General features: G+C 42.1%; 1 protein-coding gene across 1 annotated transcript in view; it reads left to right on the top strand.

The window, feature by feature from the left end:
* LOC117549565 (carcinoembryonic antigen-related cell adhesion molecule 5-like) overlaps positions 1-19,215 on the top strand; it is a 44,561-nt gene extending 25,346 nt beyond the window's left edge. The window contains exons 7-12 of the mRNA XM_034221583.1: positions 14,881-15,195; positions 15,284-15,559; positions 16,390-16,659; positions 16,915-17,193; positions 17,392-17,652; positions 19,112-19,215. Coding sequence (XP_034077474.1) covers positions 14,881-15,195; positions 15,284-15,559; positions 16,390-16,659; positions 16,915-17,193; positions 17,392-17,652; positions 19,112-19,215 — 1,505 coding nt within the window. The remainder of the gene's footprint in view (positions 1-14,880; positions 15,196-15,283; positions 15,560-16,389; positions 16,660-16,914; positions 17,194-17,391; positions 17,653-19,111) is intronic.

Below are 19,215 nucleotides of genomic sequence, written 5' to 3'. Positions count from 1 at the left end.
CTTCAAATGTTAAGTTTATAGCAACAGTTTTTTAATATCTTAGTCCTAATCAAAGTCAGACATTGCCATAGACCCTACAACGTCCAAAAATACCTAAACTCAGCTACATTGGAAACATTTTGAAATTATACATTTTTGTGATGGCGTTCTTGTAATCGATTTATAAATACAACATGATACATTTTCAAATTTCTCAAGGTGTCTACTTTATGTGCAACAATTGAAGTTTTAGGATATTTTTCACAAAGCATAGCTCATTATTTTGTCAAACATAATGACATAGAAAGATCTTAACCTTGAATGTACTGTATGTCTAACATTGCAAGATATTATTTTAGCTTAATATGATGAGCTTTTGTTTTGTATTGTTATCATGGTAGTGTGTTTGTACCTGTCGGCCACCACATGAATAGTGGTTAAACCATGGTTGTGTATACTTGATTTTAAAAGGCCTTTGGACATTCCCCAATTTACCTGAAATATGCTATCCTACATTTTAAAAAGAATGGCCTGGAGTACAATGCTTTCTGAATTTGACATTTTGAACACATGTCTTAATTTATAATTAAATCCCTAAATGTTTAGTCGTATCAAACTGTGATGTTACCAGCCCCAACAGCAGTGATGGGGTCATTACTCAAAAAAAGTAATGTATTACATATTACTCATTACTTTAAAAAAAAGTTAAATTACTTCGTTACATTACTCTTTACATTACTTTTGCGTTACTCAGCAACAGCCTATAGCCAAAACTTAAAACTTAGGCCTACATGTGCACATATATCACAATTACTATTGCAATAAGGAAGACATAACACAAGTTACGTAATAACGGTGAAAATTCTAGATTTTGCTGCTTGTTCGGAGTCGGCACTCACTGAACATCATCACTCTGGATCGGGGGTCTTTAGCTACTAGCTTCGTGTTAGCATGTTGCCTCTGCAGGTGCTTGGAGAGGTTTGATGTTGTGTTTGCAGCAGTGGATAACAGCTTCTGGCCTGGACACAGTTTGCACCTTACCGTCACATTCCTGTCTTTTCTTCTGACACATTTTAAATAATGGGCATACCTCCACCCAGGGGCGTAGCACAAAACTCCGGGCCCTATACATAAGCTATCTCTGGGCCCCTTCCTCTCTTGATCCATGTCTCTAATGCACCTTTTAAAATGTATTAACAAATTACTACTGAGCCAACAACTGTACACATGCATCTGAAGCGGTTATTAGGGAAGTCACTAATTAACTAAAGTAGAACTAAATTATAATAAAAGTAATAATAATCTGTGCACATTTCAACCCTTTCCTCAACATACTGTAGTTTACAATTAATTGACTATGGTTAAGTGAGGTTTGCTTGGAGTGTCATGCTTAAGAGAACATTCTTCATGTTGATTTAAGTATGTATCATTCCCACGGTATTTCAAACCGGAGAGACATGATGTAAGAATTACATATTTATTGTTTACACGTCATATGAATGAAATGATTGCCACGATAATACACCAGGAGAATGTAATGGTGTTTGGCGATTAGGCCCCGGTTTGCAGGATAATCATTCAGGAGGGAAAGAACCGCTCCGATGAAATCCCCGGGGTCTAGACACTGGTGGTGGTGATGAGTAGGTGAGACCGGTCTGAAGGAGGAAGGTTTAGCTTTGTCCTGAAGGAGACAGGAGGCGAGAGGGGTGGAGGCGGGTTGCGTGTGATCATCTGCAATGACAACTGACAGGGAGGAAGAGCAGGCATTTAAGGAATTTAGCATGTGCACGATTGGCTGCTGAGGGGTGACGCCCTCGTATTTAATGAGGGGGGAAGGGAGCCATAGAGTGACGTGTAAGTGACTCGTGTTAGGTCTTCCTTATTGAACTTGCGCTAAAGCTTTAATTTCAAACCGGAGAGACGTGATGTAAGAATTACATATTTATTGTTTACACATCATATGAATGAAATGATTGCCATGATAATACAACAGGAGAATGGAATGGTGTTTGGCGATTAGGCCCCGGTTTGCAGGATAATCATTCAGGAGGGAAAGAACCGCTCCGATGAAATCCCCAAAACCAGTGAAGTATGAAATACTGAGATGAACTGAGTTGCTTACCTTGTGGGGTGACTGGTGATCTGGGAATGAAAGATAATAGATTAACATATGTAAGCGGCATTGGGCCTAGGGGTGTAACGGTATCCGTATTCGTCCCGTACCGTCACGGTTCGGACGTCACGGTTCGGCACATGCAATCACACGACGAATACACCTTTTTTTTACGAGTGGAAAAAAAGTCTTTCAGGGCAGTATACATTACACTATATATAATCCAGGGGGCGGTATTGCGCCTAAAAGCTGTTTGCCAGCCGCCCTTAAACAACAAATGAACAAGAAGAAACACAACAAAAAAAACAAAATACAAGAAGAAGAAAAGTTGTGTATGGCGATTTCAGATAACACACAGGAGCTAGAACCCACCTGCTTCTTTTAAATCAGCTGTGTGGGAACATGTCGGGTTCCCTGTGGACTACAATAACGATCAAGTGTGCGAGTGGTGGATCGGACGAGGACGGTGTGTCGGCGTTGTTCTACAGCGGTGCGGTATGCTAATGGCAACACACGCCAACATGCTAAATCACATCAGAAGGCATCACCCAGATTTGCCAATCACCGGATCCCGGCAAAAGACAGCCGCAGTTCAACAGCTGATCCCCGCTGTTTTTAAAGAAGCCAATAGACATGAGAGCCGAGAGACCAAAATAAATAACGGAAGCTTTTGGCATATGTTTTTCAACGGCTTCAAACACTTTCTTATTATTTATGATTTTCAAGACATTCTTTTTAGTTTTACAGCTTGATGAAACCTTTTTGTTTGACATCAGCCATTATAGATAATATGGCCATCTGAGGGTGTGTGGTACTGTGTGTGGTTTGTTTTGAACTGTTTAATACAGTTAATTATTCAAAATGTCAGAGTTCCTTATTTTTAAACTGAAACTTGCACTACTGTTCAAACATAAATAACAACAAACCTGGAATTATGCATTTGGGACTTTTTTTTGCTTTTTCTTGTTGTACCGAACCGAACCGAACCGTGACTTATGTGAACCGTTACACCCCTATTAATGGCCGTAATCACTGCCGGAGCTTACGGGTCATGCTGAGACTCTGACTGCCGAAATTAGTGCTGGTCTTATCTGAAAACGACCTGCGGGTCGCCTGCCTGGCTAGCAGGGCTTGACTACGCCGCCCGAAGGTCGAACGGTTTTGTTTTGTAACTGACACCGAAGTGTACGGTGGCCCAACGTCCACGACACCGAAGTGTACGGTAGCCCGAAGCTACGACACCGAAGTGTACGGTGGCCTTCCGCCACGCCTGACTTCGCAGGCTATATATTTTCCTTCTTGACTCTTTCTTTACTTCCTTTGTTTTGTAACTGACACCGAAGTGTACGGTGGCCTTCAGCCACGCCTGACTTCGCAGGATATATCTTTATCTTTTCCTTCTTTACTCTTTTCCTCTTCTTTTTTGCCTTTGTTTTGTAACTGACAGCGAAGTGTACGGTGGCCCGAAGCCACGACACCGAAGTGTACGGTTGCCCGAGTCCACGCCTGACTTCGCAGGATATATCTTTTTCTTTTCCTTCTTTACTTTTTCCTCTTTCTTTATTTCCTTTGTTTTGTAACTGACACCGAAGTGTACTGTGGCCTCGAGCCCCGACACCGAAGTGTACGGTGGCCCGAGTCCACGCCTGACTTCGCAGGATATATATTTTTCTTTTCCTTCTTTACTTTTTCCTCCTTCTTTATTTCCTTTGTTTTGTAACTGACACCGAAGTGTACTGTGGCCTGGAGCCCCGACACCGAAGTGTACGGTGGCCCGAGTCCACGCCTGACTTTGCAGGATATACATTTTACACTGACACATTTGAGCAAGGGCCTGGGATTTGGATACCTGTGTCCAGGAGATGAAGCCCGTTACGTGTAGGTGCGCATGAGACGAGACGTTATTCCCTGTGGGCGGGGCCCGCGGACTAGGACGGGAATGCAGTTTGAATATCAGGTACCTTAGTGAGACATGTATACTTATGAATGTGTTTATGAGCCACCACCAGTTATATGCATAGATACCATAGTTAGGGTCTAAGAGATCTTTGGGAAGCCCGTACGGCGCTGATGTCCGGACGAATGAAGGTTGTGAAGGCGGAGGAGGACCACCGTCCTAGTTGTTGTAGGGATGAGGTAGAGAGACCTTGATTAGCAGCCGAGGTGGCTGCACCTATCCTGAAGGAATGCCCCGGGTATGATATGGGTGATAGGCCGGATTTAATGAGAACTTGCTTGAGGTAGAAATTGACGGGGCCATGACCCTGCGAACCACTCTCCCTGGAAGAAACCCCCAAAACCCATGGATGGGCGGCATCCGTGAAGAACCTCATTGAGTCAGAGGAACGCACGAGGCCATCGTAAAAGAAAGTAACTCCGTTCCAGTGGGCGAGCAGGAGGGACCAGAACCGAAGATCTGAGCGGCAGCCTTCGTCTAAGAAAACGCAGTCATGGAGGTTGTCGACCGCTGATGCTGCGTCCAGGAGGCGGGAGATGAACGAGCACCCCTGGGGGATGACGTGCATAGCGAAGTTGAGGTGTCCGAGAAGGGAGAGCAACTGTTGTTTTGTGATAACTTGTTGCTCGCAGTATGACTTGGTGATGTCCCGGATGCGCTGCAATTTGTCGGAGGGGAGAGACGCCTTCATGTCTATGGAGTCGAGGATGATGCCTAAGAACTCTAAGCGTGTGTCGGGACCTAACGTTTTCTCTTTGGAGAGAGGGACACCTCACTCCTGAAGCGGTGTTTAAGCTTGGCCAGTGAGATCCCTGAGCTGTCCTGTGGCGGGTCTATGGGGAGGAAGTCGTCCGGTAGGTGAAGGACGGAGGGGATTCTGACGATGTTCGGCAGGATCCAATAGAGCGCTTCCGAGAAGGAATTGAAGATGCGGGGGCTGCTTCTGCACCCGAAGGTCAGGCGAACGGCGAAGATAGAGTTTGGACTCCCACTTAATACCGAACAAGTTACACTGAGACGGATGAATGGGGATGATTTGAAGGCATCGGTAATGTCCGCTTTGGAGAGCCGAGCTCCGTGCCCTGTGAACTTGATCATCTTTATTGCATTATCCACTGAGGCATGGTGAAGGGAGAACTGATCTGGAGGGATGATGCTATTGACGCTGCAGAATGGGCCGTAGCAGGGAGCGGACAGATCGAACATCAGCCTTTTATTTACGTGTGGCTATTCCGATGGGATTTGAACGGAACACTGAGAAGGGGGAGGTGCTAAAAGGACCGATTATATATCCTTTGAGAAGTTCTTTGTCGATGAGCTGGGAAACTATGTTGGGTTCTTTAGCGGCTGACTGTAAGTTTCTTGCTACGAAAGTCACTGTGGGAGATGGGAGGACCCCTACCCTGAAGCCTTGGGAGAGCCTTGACAGTAGATAGTCATCAAACACGGAATCTGGGTGAGTAGATAGCGCAGCTGCTAGCTGAGGGATGTTAATGGGAGTGGAGGGGTGATATTCCAGAATGTTTTTGTTTTTTTTGTTTTTTTTATTTATGTTTCTGGCGCAGAGCCACTGTGATGGCCCGTCCACACGGTGGCGTGCGTTACAGCTTCCAAACGCATGGCATGGAGGGAGGAGGCAGAGACAGTGGGTGAAACTGGTAGGTTTTCGCCTGTTGGGGACTTTTTTTTTCTTTTTTTTTTCTTCCAGTTTACTTCGTTTTAACATTGCTATTGCTTTGTGTGTCGGGGGCAAGAGATTCATGTGATTGGTTGTTGCTGCTGTGCGGACCAGTAGCGTAGGCAGAAATGTACTTTAGGGTGGGCCTGTAAAAATATGCGGTGGGCCAGATTTTTATTCTGCGCATCAGAAACTAACCACAATCCCGCCGGTACCGGTGGCTGATTACTTTTAGAATACTTCCTTTCTTCTCTTTTCCTCTTCTTTTCATCTTTTCTTTTTCTTCCCTCTTCTTTTTCTTCTTTCCTCTTCTTTTTATCTTTTCTTTCTTCTTAGAATACTTTCTTTTCCATAACAGATGGGTATGTTTTGGTGAACGGGAGACACGTATTTGACTGTTTTAATGGCTTATGAAGAGCACAAACACAACATTTTAGTGTCATTCTGCACAGCTCTCTCATCTGCACCGCACATAAAAAGAAAAACTCACCCAGACTGCATTCTTTGTACTGTCTTAAAACCTTTCCTTGGAAAAGTTTATGCATTGTAAGGTGTCCTTGGGTGCTTTGAAAGGCGCCCCTAAATAGAATGCATTATCATTATTATTTATTATCTGAAACGATGTAATAACTTTTAAAACTTTTCCCAGTTACTTTCCCCATGCATTCGGCAGCAGCAGGCCATTCAGTTAGATTTGATCCCGTTATAAATGTCGTCATTTCGACAATAAATAAATGCTACATAAACGTTATCTTCCACGTTTTATCTAAACATCTCCGTTTCTACCTTCCAATATGTTTTGAAAGATAACTCTCTCTCATCTGCGTGCGGGGCGGGGCCTCACGGACACGCTGCATCTCTCGCTCGCAGATACGCTGCAGCGCTGTGCACACGGTTCTGCCGGTAATGAATATTACATATTGTGAGGAAACTTTCCACCAATAATTCCAATAAGTATTCACTTCAGGTTTACGAAAGTAACTGCACTCAGATTACTCGTTTTTCAAATGTAACACCAGCTGAATATACTGATTTTTTTCCTTTTTCTTCTGATTACGTAACACCGTTACATGTATTCCGTTACAACCCAACCCTGTGTAAGGGTGAGTGCAAACATTTTCGTTAAAACTAGTACCTGAGTGCAACGGAAGTTGATGCTCGTGTGGCGGAGTCTTCCAGAGCCTGGAGGCGAGCATCGATAGCTATCATGGAGCTAGCCAGGGATTGCAGGGAGCCGGCCGCGCTACTCTCCATAAGGGGTGTGACACTCCCTGCCTGGCGAGCCTGAGAAGGGGTGGATTTTTGGAGGGGGACGGGATCCTGGAGGGCTCGACTTCCTGCCCTTTTTTTACCTCCGCGGCTGCGGCCTCGTCCTGCTCTCTGGGGAGCTGACTGGAGCTGCTGCCCCGGACTGGGGAGCTACGCTGGAGACCTGGTCCGAGAGCTCTCGCAGCTGAGAGAGAGTGAGGCCTGGGGCTGTGGGAAAGCCCTGCTGCAGGAGCCGGGCGATGAGGAAGTCTGCCTCTGTTGATAAGCCGCTGTGGGGAGCCGAACCGGGATCGGAGACTTCCAGATAAGGTTCGTGTTCCGAATTGTCCGAGTTGGACATCTTGAGCTAGTTGTTTCTTACGGTTTTTCTCACGAGAAGGAGTATTGTATTGCAACTACCATTGCGTGTGATCATCTGCAATGACAACTGACAGGGAGGAAGAGCAGGCATTTAAGGAATTTAGCATGTGCAGCGATTGGCTGCTGAGGGGTGACACCCTCGTATTTAATGAGGGGGGAAGGGAGCCATAGAGTGACGTGTGAGTGACTCGTGTTAGGTCTTCCTTATTGAACTTGCGCTAAAGCTTTCATTAGACAAAACGAAAAAAAACACCATCTTAGTTTTCTAACCACTACATTGAGAGGGGCTTACTATACTGCATAATAACAGTCAACTGAACAAGACTTCACAAGTCATGTTTATTTGCATAAACAATAACACACACAAAATCAAAAGGCATATATGCCAAAAAGCTAAATAATTTAAACTTTAGAAAGCTGAAAAATATTTGCAAGTTATGCTTTGGATAATATGATTGATCTTGCAGTTATTGAAAAAAGATGAAGAATGTCTAACTTCGCACTCTAATGTATCTTATGGAACTGATGATATTGGAGTTCATTCCCCACATGAGGGGTCTTCTTGTTAGCAAAATCATTAGCTGACACTACTTCTTCTTTAAATTATCTACGTTTAGAGCAAGCGCCTCAGGAAGAAAGGCCTCAGGATTACAAAAGACCCCCATCACCCCAGCCACAAACTGTTCTGTCTGCTGCCGTCTGGCAGGCGGTACCGCAGCATTCGGACTAAAACCACAAGACTCAGGGACAGTTTCACCCCACAGGCCATAAGACTGTTAAACACCTGAACTTGAAACAACATCATAACATTAATCTGGCTGCTACTTAGAAATTATGTATCTAATATATCATTCCAATCACTTGCACTATTTCACTTTTTTACAATCTTTCCTTTTGTATTTACTTGCACTATTTTTTTCTGTTTATCTGTTTTATTGTGTTGCACTGTTGGAGAAGCCTGTGACCTAAGATTGTCATCGTGATAACTACACTGTAGCTATGCACGTATGACTAATAAAAGCTTTGAACCTTGAACCTTGAGGAAGTTCGCCAGGCGCAAATTCTCATTGAATTACATTGGGAAAGAGTGGTCCGTAAATCTTATAATATTTTTAGGTAAATCGACTTTCCAGTACGAACACTTGAATAGCCCTTATTTATATAATTCAATCCTAAACGTTTTTAAATGCGCTAAAAGCCGAAAGCAGAGGGTTATTTTCCCTCCTGCATTCATGTGAGAGCGGCTGAGACGCACCGGCTGGGAGGCGGGGCTTAACCACAACTAGTGCGGGGAGGACTAAACCATTTCCCTCCTTTTGTGAGGGGTGAGAGGGGCTCTAAAAGGACAGCCTTCACCATTTGTTTTTGGATACAGAATTTAGTCGTTACCAGGGGCGGATCTAGACAAATATTCATGGGGTGGCAAGAGGGTGGCAGAAGATTTTGAGGCGTGACATCCCCTGGCAGAAGTATGCTGATTTAATCGCAGTCATATCGATCAATTAGGGCTGTGCAATTAATCGTATTTTAATCGCGATTACGATTATGGCTTGCGACGATTATGAAAACAGCATAATTGACAAAATACGATTATTTTGCTGGGTGCGCTTTCGCCCCTCCCTAAAAGCCCACTCGGCCACGTGGGAGTGACATGTGTTGTGAGTGTTCAGCGCGAGCGAAGATGTCAGAACAAGAGCAGCAACTCGTTAAAAAGAAGGGTAAAACTATTTCCACTATTTGAAAGTACTTTGCCATTACATTCCACATGGCTAAAGATATGTGCCCAGTTAGCACTGTTAGCAACCAGGGCTTTAAGCAACTTGTCAACACGTTGGACAAGCGTTACGCGATGCCGTCTCGGTATTATTTCAGCAGGTCTGCGCTGCCTGCGCTATATGACAAATACCGTGGGGAAGTTGAGAGAGATGTGGCTTCAGCTGCCTACTTTGCTACCACAACAGACCTATGGTCTAGCCCAGGGGTGCCCAACCAGTCGATCGCAAGATGTGTCTAAAAATAGAACAACAATATTCTGTTTTATCGTTAATGTCCTGTAACATAATCTTCCTGTGCCAGAATAATGCACTTGAACGCATCAAAGCTTTGTGATTGGCCGGCGTCACCCCTGTGTCGGGGCGTGGCTGAGGGTCTTCAGTACAGGTGGCAATATCGTCACCTGCTCATCTCTGAAACTAGACCATGTAAACAGGCTGGTATTTCTTGCGAACAATCTTTAAGAGATGACATGAGCAGTCCTACCAGCATTTGCCATGGTGGCCTAAACATTTTTATTTGGTCTTAAATTGTAGTTCAACATTTATTTCCTGTTACTTCTGGACCATGACGGTTGGCCAGCCTTCAACGTTTAACTGAGTGGAATATGTTGAATATGTTTTACCAAAATGTTGGCTATATGTTAAGGAGTTTTCAGTAGGTTGTGATAGTGCACTGCAACATATTGGATTTAATTTATTTTGGTCTAATTTATTTTTATTTATCATATTAATATATGTTTAGTATGGTTTTGGAAGTGCGCTCCAACATATTTGTTGATCTTGTTTATTGGTAAAATATTATTTGTTTTAAAGTTCAATAAATGGTCAATGAATAATCGTCAAAATAATCGTGATATCAATTATTGACCCAAATAATCGTGATTATGATTTTTGCCATAATCGCACAGCCCTACGATCAATGTTAACTTGGAAAGTCACAATATTAATATTTTAACTCAATAACATAGGTGACATTATTGTGGCACATCAGTAAAGCCTTACATATAAATATATAAGGTGGCAGACATGATTTAATGAATTTTAACTGAACAATAACTGAATGAGTTTGTTTCACTCTTAGACCAGCAGGGGTACCAAATCTATGCAGACTGCTGCAATAAGTACATTAATTAACTGTCTCATCGATGTGTGTCTGTATGAATATGATAATATTAACAATCATATTATTCCTATCAGCTGTCAATCACTTTTATGATTCACATATTCATTTATTATTGAATAAACTATATTTTTTGGAGGAGTTAATGATGAATGTTCCTCAAGATGCTTGCTCACCCTCCTTCAAATTTGAAAGGCAAGTAATTATAATCATGTATCAAAATTCAAAAGATTCAAAGGAACAGTTCAGCGCCCCACGACTTTATTGCAAACAGTTACAACCTTGACTTTACATCAGAAAGAACAAACATTAAAGAAGTGACTAACTGCATCAAAAAACGTGTATTCAGCTAAAACATCGCTGCAGTTATTATCCAGTGGAAAGTCCTTACCTACTGGCCTAGTTAAATCAAAGTGGTTACTTGTTTTTGGCTGGGCAGTGTAGTTTTACGTCTTATTTGACTTTCTCAGGACTTAAAACTGTTTTTTCACAAAGCAAAAATATATATAAGATACACACATAAGATCATCATCTTAACAGTTGTTTATGCTCATCCGTGAGCAGAGCATCAAGTTGGCATGCCTAACAGCTGAATGCGGCAATTACCATCTTGATCAGCAAAACGCCTCACAAACTTATTAAGATCCAAAGCTTTAGTGCGTTTTGATTCAATGCTGAGTACAGCCAAACCGACAGTCTCTTCTCTGTCATTGTAAACCGCAAATACCTCATTCCTTCAGTGTACTTGAGTCCGAATGCTTCTCGTTTTGCGCCGTCCCTCCGTTCAAAGGAAATCGCCGCCAATCATATTTCCAAGCTTGCGCCAGGGAGGGGATACAAGACTCGCATGCAGGGTCGGCTCTAGAACAAATCAAATGGGGGGGCAATCATTTACCAAGGGGGGGCACATACTGCCGTCAACAACCAACACACAAACACCAACGCAACTTCAATTAAAAAAAACATGCTGTAAAGTTTATTGTCTTTCACACACATTGCAGGGGTGTAGTGCTATTTTATAGCGCACCTATGACCTGTGCATACATGCACGGTTGTGGCACGACCACCAAAACAGAAACATATGGACATAGGCCACCATATGAAAAGTGTGCAAATGTATTTAGTATCCTATCCATGTGAACATGTTTTAGGTGGGTGTGGACCTAACCTCCTCTAGGAGGGTCTGGGGGCAAGCTCCCCCGGGAAGATTATTTTTAAAATATTGAAGTTAAATGCATCAATCTGGTGCACTTTGAGAGCAAAATGAAGAGATCTATGGATACATCTCTCAACATCCATATGAAACAGAACTGTACACAGATTTACTTTTTCTTTATGGATATTTTACAAATCACTCCCCTTTTAAATGGTATTCTTGTGTTATTGTCCTATAGTAGGTCATACCCGTTTTTCATGTATTCTCTTATTCTTTAATGACTATAATGATCATATAAAGGTAGCCTATTCCTCGCAAATACTTGTTTACATAAATGGTCACCAAACCGTTTGAGACCCACTGAGATAACTTACACTAAAGTGAACTATCTAAACACTGAGAGTCCTTTACCTCACTGAGCTGACGTTATAAGATCCTCTCAGTCTGACAGGAGAGGACTCTCCTCCACCTTGGTGTAGAAACAGCTCTTTATATCCGTTAGCATAGCTAGCTAACCAGATGCTAACAACAATATTCCACGTTACCGCTCGCGCACTGACAAAATGCGCTCGTGCCACACACAGAGAGCCGAGCTTGAATGAAACACATAGACCCATGTACTTGTACTGTACTGTATATCATATTATTTTCGATGGCTTTACTGTATAATCAGTGTAACAGATGGACAGATCGCCACTGGGCTTTCATCTAAACACACAGCCACGTAATGATAACAAAACAAAAGTCGGGGTCATTGGTCAAGCAACACACCAATCAGAGAGCAGCAGTGAGCACACCTCAGGCTGTGTTTCATATAAAGAATAAATAAAGAATACAAATGTGTATTCTTTATTTCTGATGTATTTCACACAAAAAACTTTTGGTGGAAACGTTTTAAACTTATATGATTAAAAAAAAAAAAACGGCAAAGTGGCAATAAGGCTTGCCCACCCTGCGTTGGGGGGGCACAGTGACTCATTTGGGGGGGCATGGCCCGCGAATGACCCCCCATGACGCCGACCCTGCTCGCATGCATTCACTTGCACTCGGACATTAGAGATTTTCTCTCATAAATGTCCGATGAGTTACAACTTTTCTTTCAATACAAAGACGCCAACTGGGGTGGCAGCTGGGGTGGCAAGGTTATTTTCTAGTGATGCACCGAATATTCGGCCACCGAAAATTATCGGCCGAAAATGGTTAAAAAGGCCCTTTCGGCTTTCGGCCGAAAGGTTTAGCACCGAAAAAATATCACCGAATGTCAGAACAGACTTACGTTGGTAACCTAACGTGTTGTTGTGATGACGTAATAAAGACGCGGCGACCATGCTCGCGGCTGGCTCACAGGGGGGGGAACATTGACCTTTGTCATCGAGATTGCCCTGAGCCTTTAACAAATCGTATTAAATAATCTGATGACAGACTGTAAACAGAATAGCTGAAATTTTAACAAACTAAATAACTCAGTTAGCCTACCTCTAATCATTAACCCATGTTTGTATAATGTAGTTAACTCCGTGTGTTGCTGCTAGCATACATAACACCTGACGTGGAAACGTTACTCGTGGATGGGGCTACAGAGCTGCTAGAAAGACGGTCGAACCCGGTACATTCCTCCGTCTGCATGCGGTGCACTTTTGCTAAATGTTTAGACAAATTGCTCGTGCTTACATGCTAAACTCTTATTGCACTTATGGTAACAAGTATTCTCCACATCGAGACGGGTAACGTTTAACCACACCTCGGAGCGCGTTCTCTCCACCATCTCCGCAGTGTGCTCCGCTGCATGTAGCAGCTGCGTGTGTGTAAACTGCCCCGCCCCCTCGCACACAGACGGGGGAGAGAGATCTCGTCTGATCGAAAATACATCATAGACGCATTTGTTGTCTTTGCATATTAGAAACGAGTTGGCGACACTAAGACTGCGATATAATGTTTTTTAGCAATAATACATGACATATATAAATGTACTGTATGCATTCAAAAGTGCTGAATAAATGTTTTATGGACCCATAATAGTGATTATTATTTAAGTTAAGTTTTGCCATAATCATGTCTATTTCCATAATCAGGTAGCTGAACAACATTGGTAAAAAATGTATACATTATATATATATATTTCTATTAATCATTTTCGGCCTTTCGGCATTCGGTTTTCGGCCAACTGTTTCCTATTTTCGGTATCGGTTTCGGCCAAGAATTTCCCATTCGGTGCACCCCTACTATTTTCTAGGGTGGCAGTTGCCACCCCAGCTGCCACCCCAGCTGCCACCCCGGTAGATCCGCCCCTGGTCGTTACTAGAACTAAATAGAAATAGCTCACCTGAGATGACTCCCAGGATGTTTTCCTGCATTATCATCAAACAACCTAAAAAGGGGATCACAGATCTTCAGCTTTGCTTTGCTTATTACATTACGTGTCATTTGTTAGACGCTTTTATCCAAAGCGACTTACATACATTCAGTACTGTGGACAATCCCCACAGGAGCAATTTGGGGTGAAGTGTCTTGCTTATTTCAGATAAGACAGAACAAGGCAGCCCTTTGTGGGCGGGGTGTTACTATAATTCTGCCTCTAAAAGGTTTACCTTACCAGAACTGTTGTTGATCATTGACAGTGTACGCAACAAGCATCTTATGAAAAGTTACACCCAACAGCGATACTGGTATTGTTTTCCCATTGTGAGCATTTGTGTGTGTCATTTTAAACATTTATGGTGCAAGATGCAATCACAAAACTTTATAAAAGTGCAGAAAAGCCACCTGGTCAATCTTTGCATCATGGCTGGTGTGACTCCACAGCACCATGGTATCTACATGCTGTTTGACGTAATAAAAACTCAGCTCTTTTATGAGAGGCCATTTTTCAATTAATTATAAAAGGATAATTTATAAATTGCTTGTTGCGTACACTGTCAATGATCAACAACAGTTCTGGTAAGGTAAACCTTTTAGAGGCATAATTATACGAACACCCCGCCCACAAAGTACTGCCTTGTTCTGTCTTATCTGAAATAAGCAAAGCAAAGCTGAAGGACTGTGATCCCATTTTCAGGTTGTTTGATGTTATTGCAGGAAAACATGGAAAAAGCTGTGATACACTTCATCATCCTGGGAGTCATCTCAGGTGAGCTCTTTCTATTTAAAGTGTTTGTTCCTTTATTTATCAAAGAGAAACCAATAATTATTGACAGACAGTAAGTTTCTCTCTCTGTTGGAAGCTGTTTCCCTGTTGTTTAAATCTAAATGTCGGCGATAAGTAATGTTCTTCACATAAGGGAGGGGTTTATGCCATGTAAACATGTCAACTACTTCAGCTGGTTAGTAACTTGAAGATTACTTAAAACTTAAAATGGTCTTTTCACGTCCAGATAAACTGTTTATGAGCTTCCAGCACAAATATTACTTTTTCTGCTGCAGATTTGTGTTGTGAATGATTTCTAAAGTGGGTCCATCTCTCTGTCTCTCTCCAGGTTTAACTGAAGGAGCTGGTGTGCTGCCAGACGGTCTGAATGCAGCTGTGGGAGGGAAAGTGATGTTCACCACAACACTGACTCCAGGAACACCATTTCAATCAGTGAACTGGAAATTTGGTGCTAAAGATATATTTACTTGGAATGTTAACAACTTCCCTGCACCAGAGTATGAAGACAGGGTCACTTTTATCATGTCTACTGGATCTCTGGAGCTCAGGAACCTGTCTCTAACTGACAGTGGAGAATACTCAGTAACCATTTTACTACCTGGAGAACGACCACAGTCAGGGACCACAATACTGAACATAAAAGGTGAGAGAACATTTCAAATGTTGCATCTTGTTTAGTGTTGTATGAATTGATGAGGTGGTGGCAAATATGACTTGTGTTTCACCCACAGAGCCAGTCTCCAATGTAACAGTAACCCCCAGCAGCACAGAGCAGGTGGAGTTCAGCTCCGTCAGTCTGTCCTGCTCCTCCTCTGGATCCCCTCTCTCTTTCCTCTGGCTGAACAGCAGCTCTGAGGTTACAGGAAGTGACAGAGTTCAGATCACTGATGGAGGATCCACTTTAACTATAAATAATGTGACGCGCTACGACCAGGGACCATTCAGCTGTCAGGTGACGAATCTTGTCAGTGAGGGAACCAGTGATCCACTAAACCTACTCATCATCTGTGAGTTACTAACCTTTATTTTTCCTTCAAATCCCAGACAATTAAAAAAGTATTTATATTGAGTCAGGGTTCATGTCATCATGAGTACCCTTTCCCTCAATATTAACATTAATTATGCCACATTTGGAGGCATATTTCTTTTAAATTGTTTTGTTTTGTTTTATTCATACTGTATGTGAAATGTAATAGTTTTATAAGAAATAACATTTCTGGTGTCAATAAGTAATAAGTCAACAAAAAACATTATTTATCTGTAGTATGGTTGGGAGATATGGATGTTTATAAAATATCTCAATATAGATATTAATATAATAATCTACGGGTGACATATGGTGCTTTCAAAAAATATTTACACAATGAGATATTTAATCAATTAAGTAATGTAGATAAAATGACTTGGTGAGTACAAACATAAATGACTGAGTGACTCTAAGTGACTCTGAGTCCCTCACAGTCTTTCAGTCCCGCCTCAAAACACATCTTTTCAACTCCGTCTACCCATAAGCCCCCCCCCCCTCTCAATCAACTTCCTCTTGACTGCCTTTTTATTTTACTATACTTACTTGTTTGCCTGTCCTTATTTGTCCACCCTCCCTCATATTGTAAAGCGTATTTGAGTTGTGAAAAGCGCTATATAAATAAAATGCATTATTATTATTATTATAAATCATTAAGACAATTCCACCACTTTACTGCAACACAGCAGTAATGTCATGATTTCGGTAGAGTATCAATATATTGCCCAGATCTTATGTGTGATGTTTTTCTTTGCTGCCGTTTACTCCCTATAATTTATGGGTAACCATATATTTTTTTGTTTTCCTCCACAGTCGGGCCAGAAAATATAAATCTGATAATATCTCCGTCACAAGAATACTATGACGAAGGATCAGACATCATCCTGACGTGCTCAGCTGACTCTGGACCTCCTGCCTTTGTTCAGTGGTTTCTGAACGGAGACCTGATGTCTGATACTGGATCAGATCTCAGTCTGATGAACGTTCATATGAGTCAGAGTGGGAACTACAGCTGTCAGGCCTTCAACAACAAAACTCTGATGACTCAAACATCTCAGACTGTAGCTGTCTCTGTACGAAAATGTAAGTTGAGGAGAATTACTTCTTGTTGACAACATATTAACAACATCTGAATGTCTCTCTGTTGTGCATAACAGTTTGTATAATGCCAAAATAGTGTTTTTGGTCCTTGAGCGAAAGAGTATCTCCTCTAGTGGCAATGTGCAGCCAGGCATTTTTATATATCTGGATTGATTCCCAGCTACTGCAGGGTGTTATTCTTCAGTACCTTTATGAGCTGGTGGCAAATATATGATATGTGTTGTGCTTCACCCACAGCACCAGTCTCCAATGTAACAGTAACCTCCAGCAGCACAGGGCTGGTGGAGTTCAACAGCTCCGTCAGTCTGTCCTGCTCCTCCTCTGGATCTTTCCCCTCTTTCCTCTGGCTGAACAGCAGCTCTGAGGTTACAGGAAGTGACAGAGTTCAGATCACTGATGGAGGATCCACTTTAACTATAGTTAATGTGACCCGCTACGACCAGGGACCATTCAGGTGTCATGTGTTCAATCTTTTCAGTGAGGGAAACAGTGCTCCACTAGACCTCACCATCTACTGTGAGTTACTAACCTGCATGCTCAGTATATTTACCAAATCCAATCTAGGTGCAATCAGAGTTTAGATAATTGTCTGATTTAAGTGGGTTTTACCTTGTTTAGTTTTATTCACGCATGGGTTTTAAATAATACAAACAATATCCTTGTATATGTATAACAATGCAGTTGTGAATACTAACTTGTTGCTGCTAAATTCAGATGGCCCAGAAAATACTATTTTGACAAAATATCCGACAAAAGAGCACCATCAGGAAGGATCAGACATCAGCCTGTCCTGCTCAGCTGACTCCGGACCTCCTGCCCAGTTTAAGTGGTTTCTGAATGGAGACCTGCTGTCTGATGGACCAGAGCTCAAACTGATGAACGTTCAGCAAAACCAAAGAGGAAACTACAGCTGTCAGGCCTTTAACGACAACACTCTGAGATATGAGACGTCTCAGCCTTCAGTTGTTTCTGTGGGTAAGTTTGAAATAGGACGGTTAGTGGAAATAGTTGAAGATAGTGTCCACTAGCATAATATGTGTTGGTTAAAATATTTACTCAAAATAATGTGTCTTTATAATAAATAAAAAAGCAATAAAGTCCTATGCTTCGTGCCCTGCAGACAGACAACGTGTCTAGCCGTTTAATATAAAGGACGATTTAGGAGATAAAGAAACAGATATTTGGCCTTAAGGAATTAGTAGAAAAGGAGACGACTAGAACGTCTCAGCCTTCAGTTATTTCTGTACTGGGTAAGTTTGCATTGAGAGGTTTAATGCATACAGTATAGGTGTGGTAAGAAAGGTGTACTCAAATCAACTTGCTTTAAAGTGAACCTATCATGCTATATTTGAAACATATATTGTACTGTAGGGCCATACCAGTTTTTTTTTCAAAATACCAAACAGATCATGCATTTTAGCCATGCCTCATTTCGCTCTATTTGCTCTTTTCCAGCCCTGTTTTTGCAAGGGCTGATTCTGCTTTTGTGGCAGACAACAGCGCCACTTACAGGCCTGGCATATGTACTACAGCTTTCGAGCGGTCTCTCATTCCCCTGATAGGTGGAGAACCCCTTTTCTGACGTCAGAACAATTCAAATAATAATCAGCTCCGTTGCAGCCCCGTTTTTAGAGATTTGGGTACGGAGGAAAAGATAGAGGGTTGTGTTTTCTGACACTTGGTGAGTTCCCTGACACACCGGGGACACATATTCATGTATAAAAGACGTACACAAGTGCATTTTGCATGATAGGTCCCCTTTAAAATATGTAAAAAAACAATTAAAAAAAGATAGAGAAAACCTTTGTTAAACTTGAAGAGATAAATTCCCACTATTGTGAATATCTTGTCAAATCAAATCACAAGTCCAAGTCAGATTCATGTTGGAGGCACATTTAAATTAACCTGCTAATTAATCTGTACCACCTGCCATTTACACCTGGACGCTGAAAGGGACAGTGATACACAATTCTGCTGTGATTTATAAAGATTACGCTGAATTATCTGACAGTGGGAACTACTACTGTGAAGCGATTAATGATATAACCGAGAGAAAATCATCAGCGGTCCATGAACTGACCGTAACATATACAGGTAGCGAGATAGTAGTAAGAGTACATTCAAATCAGAAGGAACACATCTTAGCGGGCTCCAACAAATCATTATCATTATTATAAAACCGGCACCTGTATAACCAGAATTAAGGAACATCTCTCAAAATCTTAAACTCAAATCAAACAATCAACATGTTGTTCTAATCTGTAGAAGTGCTTATGATTTTATCTATTTAAATTCTCTGTGCCTGTGAGCTTTTGTTTGCTCTTACAGTATGTGTTTATTTGTGCCTTTTATCCACAGGGATGATGAGATGAAGAGACAGTTCCCGTTTACAGAATGATGTAAAAGTCATGTTTTATCTCCTGTTTTATTTTAGCACCACCAGGCTGTTCGGGTGGTTGCATCGCTGGAATAGTAATCGCTGTTTTAGTCGTCATTGGAGCTGTCGGTGGAGGGTACTACGTTTATAACACAAAGTAA

This window comes from Gymnodraco acuticeps, unplaced genomic scaffold, assembly GCF_902827175.1.
Source record: "Gymnodraco acuticeps unplaced genomic scaffold, fGymAcu1.1, whole genome shotgun sequence".
NCBI lineage: Eukaryota > Metazoa > Chordata > Actinopteri > Perciformes > Bathydraconidae > Gymnodraco > Gymnodraco acuticeps.
Note: the sequence above shows the minus strand (reverse complement) of the source record. Positions and strands in the feature narration are given on the sequence as shown.